Source organism: Poecilia reticulata, chromosome 15 (genome assembly GCF_904066995.2).
Source record: "Poecilia reticulata chromosome 15, P_reticulata-male-v2, whole genome shotgun sequence".
NCBI lineage: Eukaryota > Metazoa > Chordata > Actinopteri > Cyprinodontiformes > Poeciliidae > Poecilia > Poecilia reticulata.
The window spans coordinates 23,872,702-23,889,033 of NC_088844.1; the positions used below are offsets into that span (position 1 = coordinate 23,872,702).

Genomic DNA, 16,332 nt, shown 5'->3' on the forward strand with positions numbered 1-16,332 from the left:
CTTTTTCCTACTCCTTTTCGAGCATGTTAAGATTATTGTGGTACAAAAAATGTAACACACCGGAACATGCATTCCATGTTCCGGTGTGTTATTTTATATTGCTATCATAATTGAAATAAATAAATTAAATAAAGATTATTTCAATTTGCTAAATGCCAGAATCCTGAGCGAGAACATTTTCTAGAGATTTATTTGGAACTCTCTTTGACTTCAAAAGTTTACTTCATACAGTTTTATAATCCTCACAATAAAAGAAGAGCATTTACTCATCTATGAGGACAAGCAAGTATTCTCCATTTGGAAGTGGTCCATAGAAATCAGCACTCACGCTGTGCAATGGTGTTTCAGGAGGTACCGAGTCACTTTTAAGTCATTAAGTCATTTTTAATGGTTCATACTGGACACATACGTACCGCTGCTTCTGGTTTGCAACCAGTGTCTGAAAATCAAACTTTGGATCGGAGCTTTTGTTTTTAGCGGTGCCTTGACAGCTCTTTCCTGTTAGTCATTAAATGACAAATACCAACAAAATACACTGAAATTTGTGGTTTTAGAGTGACAAAACATGACAAACCTCAAGGAATAAGAATATTCTGTAGAAAATTGACACATCCAAGTCCTTACCACTGCTTTAATTTTCAGTTCATTTATACGTTAATATTGTTCTTTTAATGTGAAAGTATCCTCCTTTGCTCCTGTTTTTATGGCTTTTGAGCTGAGGAATAAAGTATAAAATGTTGGATGATTTAATTCTTAAAGACAGAAAAAAACAGATAAAAATCACCAGACCATCACTGGGCTTTCAGTCCTAATGTGCTCCTCCACCCTCCACTCCTGTTATCAGCTCAAGGCTATCAGCTCTTACCTTGATACCGATGCCTTTCCATTAGTCACACCGCCTTGCAATGCATCCTTACGGGCATACTCTGTCTGGGCTTTCCAGTTTTCATTGTATTTCCTGTTTTTACTCAGCCATGGACAGTTGACCATAATCTTTACTTATTTATTTTGTTTATTTTCTGTATCCATTATCGTAATCATTGCTACCTGTAAGCAGTTTGCTGTGGATGAGTCTGCTATTAACGACCATTATGCAGCTCAGTCTGGGCAGCTGGGGCTTAAGTGGATTGTTGAAGGTCACCTTAGTTGTAATGATTTAATCTTTCCATTTCCATCACTGTACTCTGGAAAATCAGAATCGACAAAAGTTAAACCAGATGGCTCAGCTTTTACCATTCGGTGTGTGCAGCAGAGGTTTTGTAAAATTCTTTATTTTTTAGAGCATTAGAACACAGGGTAAGAATTATACAATCTCTTTTATGGCGCCACCTACAGTTCATCTGGAAAATATTCACAATGCTTCACTTTTTCCACATTTTGCTTTCTTTCGGCTTTAGCACTTGTACACATGTCGATGGGTCTTTATGAAAATGAAAATCTCCATCACCTATTTTTAAAATATAATATTGTACACACAGGACTGGTGTCAGAAATATTTTTATTCACGTGAATCCACACAAATCCACTCCTGAGAGTTCTTTTAAACACGCCAAACCCACTGTAGCACAAAGCTGAAAAGTATGTCAGCCAATCAGATTGTTTCAAAACAACCACAACTTCCTGTTGGGAATTAAACATGGCGCCAGGAAGCTCATTTGTGTGGATACATAGGTACTTTTTAAATAGCTTGTTATGATAAAAAATAAATAAAAACACAAGAAAACGTCAATTGGGAATCATGTCAAAGCAAGTATGCAGACATATTGTCACATGATTTGTCGCTGACTGTAACTAAATCTCTCATGTACACACACAGACACAAACAGAATTGGTCAGAGCTTTAATAAATAATAATTTTTAGTGGTGTAAAGCAGAGTTTTCATGAGAATGGAAGGCCAAAATGCGTAGAAATGTCTTAGTTTTCCCAGCTATTTGGCTATGTGTGGATTAGGCTTTATTACAAATAGTATTGATTGAGTTTCTTCGATGAAATTCCTTTAAAATAACTCTTTTCTTGATGATAGCAACAAACCGCTTGTTTACTCCTTCCATTATGAATGGGATATTCAACGTCTGGAAGAAAACTGGACTTTATACTATCTACAATCTGTGAATTTGGAGGGAAAACTATATGAAAACACACATACTATTCTAAACCAAGTACTTTTCCGTTGCTGTTTTTTTAAGTTGGATGTAGAGCTCTGCCTGTTTTCTGAATATTACATCCCTCTTTTGAAGACGCTGCAGTAGAGATATGTCTTGTGCTGTTGTTTTAAAGATGAAAGTCATGGGTTGCAGTAGAGCAGGATAATTAGATATAACTTAATTGTGGAAACCATGGTTCCGTCTATTATCCCTTTCTTCAAAAGACATGACTGGTTTGCTGTTTCTCTCATAATTAGATACCACAGAAATCATTTAAAGGCCTGCCCGGCTTCAGAAAGCCCTCACCATCACTGCCCTCCTACCTGGCACGTTTCTGGATTTTCCCTGCCCTATCCCAGACCTGAGGTAGCATATCCTGTACAGCGTACCTGTTACACTGCAGTGCAATCTAAATGATCAATGGTGGATCAGAAAAAAGGGAGGCACTCTGCAGTAACCCAATCTGATGCCTCCTCCTTTTCCTACCACAGGAGAGGGTTTGCTCAGGCTGCAAGACAACACGACCCTCTGACTCAGCACTTTTCTCCCCCCCCCATGTGACTGCGTGTGTGTGTGTTTGTGTTTGCATATGTGCGAATAAGAGAAAGTCGTGCGCATGCACGTGTCCTGGCAAAAGCCTGAATAATTGAAGAACAGAGGAGAGAGTGAAAGCACTGCCGGACGGGACAGAGTGTGTGCAGAGATGGAGGAGAGGCATACACTGAAGCAGGAGCAGCCTGGCTACGACGGGCTCTGCAACTACGCCCAGAAAATCACCTCCTGCTTCGGACTGGATGGTAAGTCAGAGTGGTAAAGATGAAGGAGATGGTGGGAGGGGGGTTGTTTCGGTTTGGATTGCGTTGTAAAAAGAGAAGAGTCTGTATGAGAATGTTTGTTTTCAGTGTGCAGGGGAAGCTCGTAATTTTCTAGACGTTTGTGTGGATTTCTGAGACAATGGGTAGTTGTGATGGAGCCACCAGCAGAGTGGTTTACGACTAGAGGGAAATGTCCAATGCAGCAGAGTACCGTGTCCCCGGCTACTCTCAGGTGCGTGTGTTTGGGTGTGTGGGCGTAAGGTTCTCCTTGGTCTGTGTCTCTTTCTGTTCTCCAGACTAAAACTCTGCCACTGTGTTCATAAGCAGAAGCAGGCAGTGTATATATTCAACTCAGCTGAACTCCAGGGAAGACCGCTTTGTCCTCACTCTTAGACAAAGCAGTTTTCTGAGCCTGAACCATGCATCTCCAGACTAAAAGGTTTTTTTGTGCTTTGTCATTGTCTGCTGATTTCTGTCATGTCTGCTGTTGTCTAATTTATTTATTTTGTTGAACCTGAAAATATGCTGTTTCACAAACTTTCCAACTGTTAAGTCACAATTGGCAGGTATTGCCCCTCCCCCAGCAAACCAAGTGAATCTCCAACACTTTTACCGCTGTATGCACTTGTACAATGGCTGCTGGAAAGGACAAATGTTTTTTGGTGACTTACCTTCCAGAAACCACTTGCTGCATTCTTGATGAGTGAGCAAGATGCTCCACTTCTTCTGCTTTTGGGTCTGACTCAGAATCAAATATGCACAGTTGCACAATTGCTCATTTAATTGCAACAATGCAATGCGAACATTTTTGGACTTCACTGTACTTTTACTGATGGTGATTAATTAAAGGAGCGTTGAACTGCTGTCTGCTGAAAGAACCTTGGTGGTTGTTGACCTCTTTTGCCTGGAGTCCCTTTGATGGTGTACACTAATACAATCTTAGATGTATTCCATGCAAGCTTTTTCTTTTTTATACTATCTTAAACCATGCAGAGTGATGGGCGTAGCTGGTGCCTTTCTCCTGCAGTCAGCCAGCAGGTTGGCAGGGAACAGGGGGAAACAGGTCATTTAGGAGGCATTCACACCAGCCCTGTTTAGTCCACTTTAAATGAACTCTGATTCATTTGCCTAGAAAGTCTTGTTTGTTGGGGGAAGTGTGAATGTGCAATCAAATTTTGATGTGGACCAAAAAAGCAAACTCTGGTCTTGATTGAAATAAACTTTAGTGGTAGAGTTTAAGCAGGAACTAGAATATAACGCAGGGAATTCTGGGTAAATTTCATCAAAACAAACACATGATTCTAGTAGTAATTGGAGAAATGGCTCGTGTCTTTTATCAGTGGTAAAAGTGAAATCCTACAACTGCTAAAATCTGACATCATTTATATTTCGTGAAGAAGGACGTTGAGTTCATGTTTTTGTGTCGTTTCCTTCTGTGTTTCTTGGTGAAGCGCCACCACATGTGAGGGCCCAATAGGTTTTTCAAAGGGTTTAATTTTGTTTTACACAATGCAGTGTGAAAACAAACCTCTGCAGCTGAAAATGTAACAAATGTTGCAATTCTGGTCCCCAGTCAAACTGAGTGTACTGGAAAACACCCTTACAGTTTCCAGTTAACTGATTCACAATAGATGCAGTGAACCCGTGCACTTAACACATAAAGAATTCTGTCAGGCTTTGAACCCACATCTTTTTTTTTCTGCAAGGCAACAATATTAACAACTACCACACTGTACTGCCCATCTAGGTTGAATATTTATATTTTTAGATAGAGCAAAAAGAATGCTTTTTACTTATGTTTAGAAAGATTGGGCCAAATTAGAGCTCTTTTATTAAACATGTTTGGGTTATAAAGGACTCTGGTAGTGACTCTCCCACACATCATTGGGTAAACAAACTTGGCATGGACAAACCTAACTCCACCCAGAACATAATCAGGCTGAACATCAACCCTAAGCTGCTTACGGCACCAGGCTGGTTGGGGTGAAGACGCTCACAGTGCAAGTTTCTGTCTTGCTCCACTTCACCTGCAGCAGGATGCACTCTCATACCTGCTGCTTGCTCTCTGGTATCTCCAGCGCTCCACTTCTCGTACCTGCAGCACATGTGAAATGGATCCCATGATTTAACCATGAGCTGGGCTGAGTTTGCTCTTCAATCTTCTCCTTATTCTCATATTTTGCCTACTTTGACAACTCTAAGTTCCTGATGTCCGAAGTGGGGCAGATTTAAGAACAGCGCTGAGTCCAGACGCAGCTGACTTCTACCTGTGCTTCTGTGGGAGAGTCGGAAGGACAGCAGGGTAACCATGCCCACTCTGCCGAACCTCAACAGCCTGGGAAAGCTGTGCAGCTCCAGCCGCAGCCACAGCGTCCACCGGGTCAACCGGGTTCGGGTGAAACGCAAGAGCTCAGTGAAGCGGATGTCCATCATCGAGGATGGACACGTAGCTGAGGTCCTCTACCTCATTCCCAAACAGTACGTGGAGCAGTTTCCCTTCCTCAACCCAGATGATTATTACCTCAGTGAGAGGTTGAATGATGTCACTCCAGGTAGGACAAAACGCCACCTTCAACATCTAACCATCCACAGAACTCTGTGTCTGGTCTCTAAAATAGCCCAGCTTTAAAAATCATTGCATAATCTAAGGCAATTTGTTGGTGTACCTCCTGTTTTAATGTGAATTAGTACATTTTCTATTAGTTAACTTTTATTTTTGTTATCTACTGCTTTCTACAGCTTGATATTTTTGTTTACAATGCTTTATTCAATAAATTGGATTATACTGATAAATTTATTTATTGCAGTAACTCATCAATAATAACACAATATATAGATTAAGCTTTTATTTCTTTTAATTTTCTGCTTACAGCTAATAAAAATACAATATTTAAAGTCACAGTTATTATATCAGACCAATTAAAATATTATAAAGAATTGTGGGCTTAAAGAAAAGTATGTTTAAAATAAAATAGAATAAAATTTGGTCTCTTTTGGAATAGGATGTAGATGTGGTTTAGTAAGAAGAAGGGGCCCAGTTTAGTATCAGTTGATTCATGGAAGAATCAATTGATTGTAAATAATTAGAGCCTAAATGATGAGCTTATGTGCACCAGTTATATAATAACAACTTTCCAACTGTACAAAAATAAACATTTACTGTAAAAGTCTGGAATTAATTGAGACTTTTCCAGTCATTATGTAAAGCAAACCCATGTGTGAGGACAGGTCCTCTGGATGTTTCCCAGCAGACGAAGGCGACAGGCTGGCTTATATCAGGATTACAGCACTGGGCACCAGGACAAATAAAGATTTACAGATTTTACACATTCTCTGACTTCAAGCCAGACACGGCTGTAAAATGGTCATTTAACATTTTGGCATGTTGTAAATGAAGGTAGCATCTCCTTTCTGCTTTAGGACTTAAATATTTGAATTGAAACATAAACTTTAAACAGCTTTTTTATGCTCACAGCATTATGCAAATAATGCACCTTCTACTGCAGGCGTCTGTACATCCAGTTGTACAAAGCTGGGCTTTTAGTTATTCATATCACTGTTATTTTTTTAAAGGTGTACCTATTATATTGTATACAGCTGCAATGAGTTAGAGAAATGAAAAATGCATTCAAAAGTGGGAATTTATTTTGGATCCTGGATTGAACACGGCAGAAAATACCCTTCTCAAAACAAATGTAAAAAATATCGAAAAGATGTTTTCCCAATGTTATACGTAAAAAAAAGAATACAAATGGAACTGTGTACAAGTTTTTTTTTTAAGATATTTGCACTAGAAACTAGACATACTTGGTATGATTTTGCAATAAAACAAGATCAAAATAATACATACAGGCTGAAATCTTAGCCTCCCACTAATATTTGTTCAAATGCTTCCTAGGATGCTTCACAAAACTTGTTTTTTGTAACCATCAAAATCATTCTGGTGTAACTATTATGGAACATTTTGATGCTTTTCCTATCAGAATTAGTGGCATTCATTTAAATTTGCTTCTTTCTTGGTACGTACATTTCTTTTAAGCATAGTCCAAAAATGTTTAATTGGATTAAGATTCAAGTCACTTCTCAAATTTGATGTAAATCTGCTTTGTGCAACATCAGTTCCTGTTTGAACACCCATTTGTTTCCAGGTTTTAAAGGTCTGAGTGTTGATTTTAGGTGAAGTTAAAAGATTTGAAGGCATTCCTGCTCCCTCTCCTCCATTATTCCACCCACTTTTTTGAATTAACTAGAACCAGAGAATTTAAAATAGACCCTCAGCATGATAGCACCGCCACTATGTTTGACAATGGGAACAACAGTATCATTGCTTAATCTGAAAGTAAAACTTTTCTCCAAATGGTTTTTGGCTGTTTAGAGCTGCAATTTTGAGTTGTGTTTGAAAGGGCTGATTTTGGAGCAGATGCCTTTTTCTTTGTGAGCACCCTTACTACCACTAGGAACGTTATTTTCAGCGATTTGGTATTCCATCAGTCGTCTAGCTACTAGCGTACTCTGTGTTCTTCAACGTCATAAGCAATTTCCTTTCTTCCGACTTTTTGCCAGATAGTTTATACTTGGACAGTAGCAGAACAGCTACAACAGTGGAACTTTGGTGAAAGAAAACTTTGTGAGAGGTGAAGCTGACTGCACATGGTTGCGTTCACAGAGGTGATTCTGTTTTGCAGCCTGTTTTAAAATAACCAAGAGCTCGTGAACCGTTTGTCATTATCCAACGTCAAAGAGTTTCCTCTGTGCTTCTCAAGAGTCCAGGAGTTCTTCCAAGTTATTTCTCTTTTCCTTTTCTTATCAGCTTCTATGTGGGTGAGAGTATATCTCTCCCATGCATTCCAAGATCCTTAAATAATCAAGGCAGGGAATAACGGTGGAGCCTGTCCGCACAAAGCACTGTTGTTACTCTACATGTGACCTCATGCATCGTAATGCCAGCTTAGCTTATACTCAGGAGTCGGAAGCCAAGACTCAAACTGTGCGGTTTTCCTTCACCGAAATGATCAAGTTATCACTGGAGAGGTCATTAATGAACAGTCAGACGTGAATCATTGACATGTAAAACACAACAGAAACCTTTCATCCAAGGATAATTGCTGCTCTTGGCAAACTCCTTGTAAGCACCAATGTCCTTCAGCTCGGATGAAGATTATTAAAAGAGGCAGGATGATAATGGGCCTCTTAAAGCGGACCCAGTAACAAGATACCTTTGAGTTGCTGTTAGTGGCTGCAGTAGAAAACTCCCACTTTTTACTGAGCTTCTCATGGCTTTACGCACTCTTAAAACACCTCCCTGTCTTCGTAATAAAAAAGGGTGGAGTGCAGGGAGAATTCACCACCAGGAACTGTGTTTTTTCCATTGACCTCACTGGCAAGTCTCCGTTGCCTTATGTCAACGTCTTGTGGAAACAGATGCACGCTGACGGGCATCCAGAAGATGGCACAGTTTTTCCCTACACCGAACGAAACACCCTGCATGCATGATGAGATGCTGCCTCAGCAAATAGAGAGAAGGTAACTGCTGACAAACGCCTTCTCTTTTTTTAGACGCGGAGAAGTACAGATGAATCAGTAACCGCTTGGCCCATAATTGCTGCTGCTTGGGAATTTATATTTTCCTAGTGGCGTTCACATAGAGTCCATTGTTAACAGGACAAGCTGTTTTCTCTCAAGAGAGCAAACCTTAACACATCACAGTCCGAATTTGCTGGACTCAGGCTAAGTCTTATTGTTGAAGGAGATTAATATTGGTTATTTTATGTAAAGAAACAAAAAGAGAAGAATCCAGTTTATCAAAGGAAGTGACGAGGTAAGAGTCGGGATGTTCACTGGACTCTGCTCCTGCTCTAATTGGATTTCCAAGGATCCACTGAAGATATTCACACAAAGCTCATGCCAGCAATCATGATAAGTCTAACCTGCAACCTTAGATGGCCACTTTTGCTCTTCTAACAAACTCACAGGACAGTGAAGGACTGTAGCTGGCTTTAGAGAATGGTGATTCACAGAATTGACCACAACTTTATAAACTTTAGGTTCCATCAATGTAGTATTAAGCATGACCAGTTGTTAATTCATTTTCTGAAGCATTATACGTTTAATTAGCCAAGTGATTAAGTTAGTGTACTTTTTATGTCCCTCCATTGATCATTATATTGACTTCCCCTGTAACATGCATAAATAAACACTAGGAGGTGCTAGAGTGCCTGCCTTGTTTCCTGTGGACAAAAAAAGTGCCCTTCTGAAATCTTTTATTTATAAAAATGTTTTTTTACAGTGCACTCTGTCCCATGTATCTATTTTAATTGACTTTTTTGGCTTAAATACCTAAAACTAACCGTGACATAGATACTTTTTTAATTTTATTTATTTATTTATTTATTTATTTTTACAGAATTTTACATCTTCACAAAGCTAATTGTAATAAGTTGCATTTGTGACTCTTGATATGAGATACCACTATCTTTTTAAGTTTTCTTTTTTCCTAAGTAGGATATGGATTGCTAACTTGCATGCAGATGCAGCTAACATGGTGTTTAAAATTGTACAATTTATTTTTATAACTTAAGTATTATTTCTTTAAGTGTGATGCGTGAATGGATATTATTTAAATTCTACATAACTTTACATTAAAATATAACATTATAGAGAGAATGTAAATCTTTCTAATAAAAAAATTTAATATAAATATTCACTGTATTATTATTTTATTTTATTATTGTAATTTATTATTCTTAATTAACTTAATTTTCTTTATATCAGTAAAAATATACCTTTCATGAATGATAAATATAAATATTCATGTGTATAGGGCATATATTTACCCCCATCAACCAGTTTAAGCTGTGTGTTTGTTCATTTATTGGTATTTTATGCTTTAGTATATTATTTACGTTGTTTTTTAATGAAATTCAGTTTTATTGTTTACCTTTCCTTAATAAATACAGTGTTATAAAAATATCATTACTGTCACTATATTTTTACTTATGTCATTTCTTCAGATAAAATTACATTGTATAATAGCTTACTACAATAACAATATCAACATTTATGACACTTTTGCATTGTTAGTGTCTTCATCATGCTAAATGCTAATTGAAAATTCATAAACTGAACTTTTATGCAGAAGGTGTGATAAATTCATAACCATCATGCAGTATAAAAAGTTATTTTAGCCAATTAAGAAATTAAGAAAGCACAAATATAAAAAAAAATAGAAGATAGACAATTTTCCTAGTTTATTTGGGCCCAAAAAAATAAAATTAAAAAACATATGGTTCCCCATCTGTTGAACTGATGTGTTTTGGTTATTTGGGGTCACACAGCAGCAGCAGCGGCCACTTTGTTGCAATGAGGACGAGTCTGAACCAACAGAGGGGCTGGGAGAGAGGGAGCAGAATGGGAGGAGTAGGGAAGAGTGGGAGGAGGAGAAGGAGGAAGAGGAGAGGTGGGAGAAAAGCAGGCAGTCAGGAGGCAAACCCCACGCTGTCGCTGTGTTTTCGGGAGGAGAGCTTGGAAGCGGCTACACCTCTCTTTCTGCCTCTCTCTCTCTCTCTAGCCCTCTGGAGTCTCGGCTCTTTTTTTCCCTTATTTTGTTTTTTTATAGCTCTTCGATCTTGACTATAAAAAGGTTCCTGCAGCTCCCGTGTTACTGCCAGCTGATGGTCAGAGAGTTTTCTGCTGCAGCTGTGCCTGGATTCAAATGGTCATGGTCAAAGAAAAAGGTACCTCTGCACATATGTGTGTGTTTTAATGCCATTTGTTTCGCTTGTCATGCTTGGTGTTGATGCTGTCGGTGCTCACACAGATTTGCAGCACTATCTCTGACTTCACTGAGGTTGAACTTGATTGATTTCATCTGATTGTGCTGGACATTTTCGGTAACATGAATACGGGTCTCTTTGTAGGGGAAGCGGGGCTGTATGTGCTTGAAGCATTGATAATGACTGTCATAACGTTACATGTAAAGCTTTGACACAGCAACGTATTCCCTAAGAGTAGCTGACTTGAACATGCTACGCCCTTTTAGCTGCCGCTTGGCTTCGAGTCTGGCAGCGTCAGGCTTTATGTTAATGCATATTGGAACAAAGCATCTGAGGAGCTTCATGTTAACTGATGAGACCCTCAGAGCCATGATGCGATCGTTCTTGGTTTGGTCAGGTCCTCTTTGTAGGGAATAAAACATTACGAGATGAAAAGTGGAGCACCAGTGTTGGGAGGCACACTGCGCAGAGCTACGAACCTGCACTCTCTGTCATCCTCTCTCTCTCTCTCTCTCGCTCTCTCTCTATCACTCTGTCTGCAGCCGTTGTCATGGTAACCCTCTAAAAGGTACACTCCATTGTTGTCATCCGTGGCCCCATTCATGGTGTCCCGTTAAAAAGAAAAAAGATGATTGTTCCTGTCCGTAAACCGAGGTCACCCAGCTGTGTGGGATGAATTAGGTGAAGTCAGGAGGGGCCATTGTTCAGAGTTGTTACACATCGCCTGCAGTTTACCAGGATGTGTGGTCCAGAGGTGGACTATTGTTGTCAGAATGACTCATAAGCAAGCGGTAATGTAGAGTATTTTTGTTGTGAAGAAATCTTGTGCTTAAAATGTTTCTGAACTGAAGTAGTGGAGACAGTTAGTTGCTTACCCGACTGGAAATTGATGGAAAAGTAATTAGATCACAATAAGAAGCGACTATACTAACAGGGATCTTATCCCATCCATCCTGAAGTGTATTATTTGGTAGGTTTTTGTGAAGGTTCTGACCACTGTAGAAATATTTGTCCTGGATTCACAGAGAGGTTTTACAGTTATACTTCCAAAAATACTTAAAAAAGCAACCCTTGAGTTTTGAGTCTGGAAATGATCTAAATTTAAACATGCGTAGGAACCCTGGATTCAGTCCAAATCTGAGTTTGTTTGTTGTATTTTTGTGCTTCTTGTTAAACTGGTCCTAATTTTTCTGTATATGTTTTGCTCAAAACCCATAAAAGATGCTGTAAAATTAATGTAAGCTCTCAAAGAATGTATGTCTGCCCCCACCAACATCATAAAATGGGGTTGCAGATATTTTTGACAGATTTTATTGAGTAAGTCTGTTTATGCATCTGACCGCGCACTGACGGCTGGAGGCGGCGTCCAGCTCTGAATCTGGTCCCTTCATGTGGGTCCGACTGGCCACAAAGAAACGGCCCGTGCGGTTGAGCTCTAACTTTGATAGAACTTCTGTAACCTCCGGGTCCCACATGTTGCTTTTCCCAGACTCCCTCCGGACGTTTTTCATAGTTACATGCAGCCACTTTAACTGGACATTGTTGGGATTTGTTGACAGAAAGAGGTTTACATTTAGAGAGCTGTTCCTCTCCATCACGAGTACAACCAACTCATAAAACGAGACAATTGCACAATATAAGGTAGATGATACAAGATGTGATTTTAGCAGTGATCTGGGGGGAAAAACTGTAAAGCTCAAGGATTCCTTTTTTATTTTGACAAAGAAACGAAAAGTTTCACAAACCACAAACTATGTTTTGAAGAATTTGCAAACAGTGTACAATTCAGTCCATGTTTGACAACATATATAGTTCACAATTCTATCATTTAGTTATAAGTTAAATAGTCAATTAGCTGTTGCTTCAAGAAAATATAAGACAAACATAAAACATTATAACTAGTCATCTTTCAGAGTAATAGACATTAATTTAACAAACAGGCAATAAAATGTAAACTGTGTGTCAAACCTTTTGGTGCAAGAAGTAGTGTAAAAACCTAGCTTGTTACTCCAGTTAGCTAGCTTCATTAGCTAGCTACTCCAGTTAGCTAGCTTAATTAGCTATCTACTCCATTCAGCTAGCTTTGATAGCTAGTTTCTCCAGTTAGCTAGCTTTTCTAGCTTTATTTGATCTAGATAAAAACTTTATTCCAACTGGTTTCTATTTTTATCTCCCAAACAAATTGTATCACTTTACAATAGAATATCAAGGTTGACAGTTTCACTATAATTTTGACTATGGTCCATTCATTAAAAACATGTTCATGTTCTGTAGTTAAAGTGTATAATGATTTTATTTATTCTACATGGTTCATCCTATCCAGCTTAAGTTTAATCAGTCTATGTTTTAGATTGTTAACCAAAAAAAGATCAGATCAAGTTCAGGCATATTAGCAGCTAATAGCGTAAATGTAGGACAAATCCTTTACATCTTTTCTGTCCCTCTGTCAACATTTTTTGTTCTCGTGTAGTGAGTAATAACATTTGGCATAAAACGTATTTAAAATGTGGTGGAGGCTTCTTCAGTGCTTTTGTAACTGAGTGTTGCCGACGCAACAGTGTGATTTCACAAGACTATATTGTGATGTTATTGTTATTACAGCCCTGTGTCTAACCTATTTTTAAACTCAAAAACTAATATGCTCCTCAAATTCTTTCATCATAATTTATCCACGGATTTATTGTGCAAGACTATGTACAACAATAAAATTCTTTTTTCTTGACCTACACTCCACATATTCATTATGTGAATGTGACATTTTCTTTTTCAAGTGTAGCTGCCTCCTTTGATTTTTATTTTTGCAGAGGACTGCAGACGACTGCAGTGGTGCCTCATCTTTGAAGCCTGCCTGTGCCGACACCCTGAAAAAGGAGCTAAACTCCTTTTCACAGGGAGCAGTGCAACACACACAGTGTTTGTACAGCTGGCACATAGCACCGGAATATACAGATGAGATAAGTGTTCTGTCATAGAGCGTCTGAACCCAACAAGCTAAAAACAGCAGGAGTCACATGAAAGAAATGCAGTCTGGCATCTTAGGATTCAGTTTTTTCTTGTACCACTGCACTTTTTTATATTTATCATATATAAATTTGTACTTAACTGGGAAAATCTTTGATTAAAATTAATTCTCTATACTCCATGTAGAGAAATGTAGTAATATGCCTCTAAGGGACAACAGCAGGAGTTCGCTCAGAGTTTTTCTGGTTTGATGAGATGTATTATCGTTTATATGAATCAACTCGTTCAAATTGGGATCAGAACCAAAATAAATTGGAATTGGATATAAAACTACATATCAGATCAATCAATCAATCAAATTTTATTTGTATAGCACATTTCAGCAGCAAGGCATTTCAAAGTGCTTTAGATAATTAAAATAAAAATAAAAACAAAATAAACAGTGAGAAAGAGAAAGAGATTTTGAAAAAAGATTAAAAAAGATAAAAACATTATTAAAAGTCAAGATGAATACATTAATAACATACAAGTTTATTTAGATATACTGTGTGAGATTTGAACATTTTGGGACTATTTTTCACCATAATTCATGAAAATACTCAAAAGAAACAAGCAGAAAATAAAAATGAAATGCAAGTAGGAAGTCACAAACTGATCCAAAGTTACTTGGGCATCTATTTATTTTGCTGAAAATGTTCAGATTGTGATAAACTAGATAAACAAATGTTCAAATTGCATATATTATTTCATTTCATTTTGTAATATATTGTGAATATTTTATAGTTACCATTTTGATATATGGCAGATTGTGACAGGTGATCAAACCAAAGTAGTTGTAAGTTCTGGTTTAATTTGCCTGTTTGTCAACACTTACTCCCATTTTAAACCTACTCTTTATGTTTTATTCACTTCCAACTTCTATTTTGTATTTGTAAACAAATCAGTTCTTACTGATGTATATAAAACCAAGGCCTGAATTTTTTTAGTTTAGAGATAAATGTTAATAAAAAGGCTCCCATCTTATATAGTCATGCAACCACATTTCACAGTAGATTATGAATAGAATACAATTACTTTACTGTATATTGTCATTGTGAAAGTTGGTATGAATTGGCACATTTTAAAAAAATAAAACTATAAAACACCTCGCAGGATAAGTTGATGGGCAGCCGTTCATACCTGAAAAAGTCAGGCGTGAAATGTCTAAAACTTCATCTGATTTTACTATTTTTATACTATTTCTTAGAGATATATAGCCACATTTGCTTACAGCAGAGACTAGTCTATTAATTTTGACTGTAAATTGGTTGGTTGGTGACGTGTCCCATTGAAGATAGCTCTATTTTGCTCTTGAAAGTTGGGACTGAAATGACCAACATTGCAGAGGTACAAAGGGGCAAAACTGCCAATAGTCCACATTGTGCAAGTCAGCAGCTTTTCACTTAGTGAGCTGGTCACAGGAAATCCAACCAGACTTTGGGGCCAATACAGGCTATTAAAGAGCCAAGGCTTTTATCAGCTTCTCTTTAATCACGACTTCTGCAGTTCATGAAGCTGCTATTGTCTCCTCTCAGATAAATAGCCATAATAGAAGTCTTTCTCTCTGTTTAACAGTAAATTATTATGATTGTGAACCTGCTAGTGACTAAAATTCTGCACTGTTGTGCTCAACCATAGAGAGCAGGTCATTATTCAAAGCTAAGGTCCCAGAGGATTACTTATTAAGTGTTAGGGGGGGATCTGCTGGAGGCTGATAGGGTCCCTGCTCCGCCTCCTACGGTTTCTGCCCAGTGTTTGAAATGCTTTGTCTGGGATGTTGGTGGCAGAGCAGAAAGAAGAAGAAGAGCCATACATATTCATGGAGGGGGAGGAGTTAAGAGCTCCTTTTCAAATGTGGGTGATAAAAGGCTCCACCGCCCCTTTTAACCCCCAAAACACATCAAGCATATATGGTTGAAGAAATATTAATTGGATATCATGGTGGGATTTATCTGTACCTCTTTGATGCTCGTCTTAGCCCAGACTCCCTCTGGAATATTCCATCTGAGTGTTTAGACTGGATGATTATAGGGGTAAAAACTCTGTTTGCCTCTGCTTTATTGTCTATGAAGTGGACACAGCTAGCAAAATTATTGGCTGGGACAGAAGCAGTGGAGACGATTGCCTGTATCCCTCTAATTGTGTATTTGTTTTGGTCACAAACTCCTAAAAACCGTGAAGTGCACACTGACTGACTGACGTACATTTGGAAGCTCTTATGTCTACAATTTCAACAGTAACAAAGGAAAAGAGCAATTGAATATTTTATGAAGTCTTCTTATTTTTATGCCTTTTTGTTTTATGGAATTCCCCTTCTCCCGGTGCATTTTCCAAACTCCCTGCTTTTGCATTCCTCTGGATTCATGGCAGGAAATGAAGGCAACAAATTTTGAAGCCTCCTCAGCAAGTCCTGCGCTCTTGTGTCAACAGCCACAATCCACTGGGCTGTACAGTTGGAGTTGGGGTACTTGTTTCATAAAAATACACTGTCCTGAGGGGATTCAACACTTTCCCGCAAGCATCATCTGCAGTATTTATTACTGCCAACGCAGCGAGGCTCTGGTTAAATGGGTTGGGGGGCTGGGTTTTGGAGGGGGCAG

The 16,332-nt window shown here is 38.3% G+C and overlaps 1 protein-coding gene across 15 annotated transcripts in view; it reads left to right on the forward strand.

Annotated features, from left to right (window-relative positions):
- The window catches only part of ablim1a (actin binding LIM protein 1a), a 62,307-nt gene that overhangs the window by 5,900 nt on the left and 40,075 nt on the right, over nucleotides 1–16,332 (forward strand). For 3 of the 15 annotated variants that reach the window (XR_001777349.2, XM_081616209.1, XM_008430313.3), the window contains exon 1: nucleotides 4,975–5,512. The exons of 1 other annotated variant lie outside the window; for it this stretch is intronic. Coding sequence is in view for 4 of the 14 variants with exons in the window: in XM_081616209.1 (XP_081472335.1) it covers nucleotides 5,269–5,512 (244 nt within the window). In the remaining 10 variants the exon portion in view is untranslated. Of the gene's footprint in view, nucleotides 1–2,666; nucleotides 2,943–4,966; nucleotides 5,513–10,396; nucleotides 10,694–16,332 lie in introns of those variants that run through there. 11 more of the 15 variants (XR_014091108.1, XR_014091107.1, XR_014091106.1 and 8 more) reach the window with 9 other exon arrangements.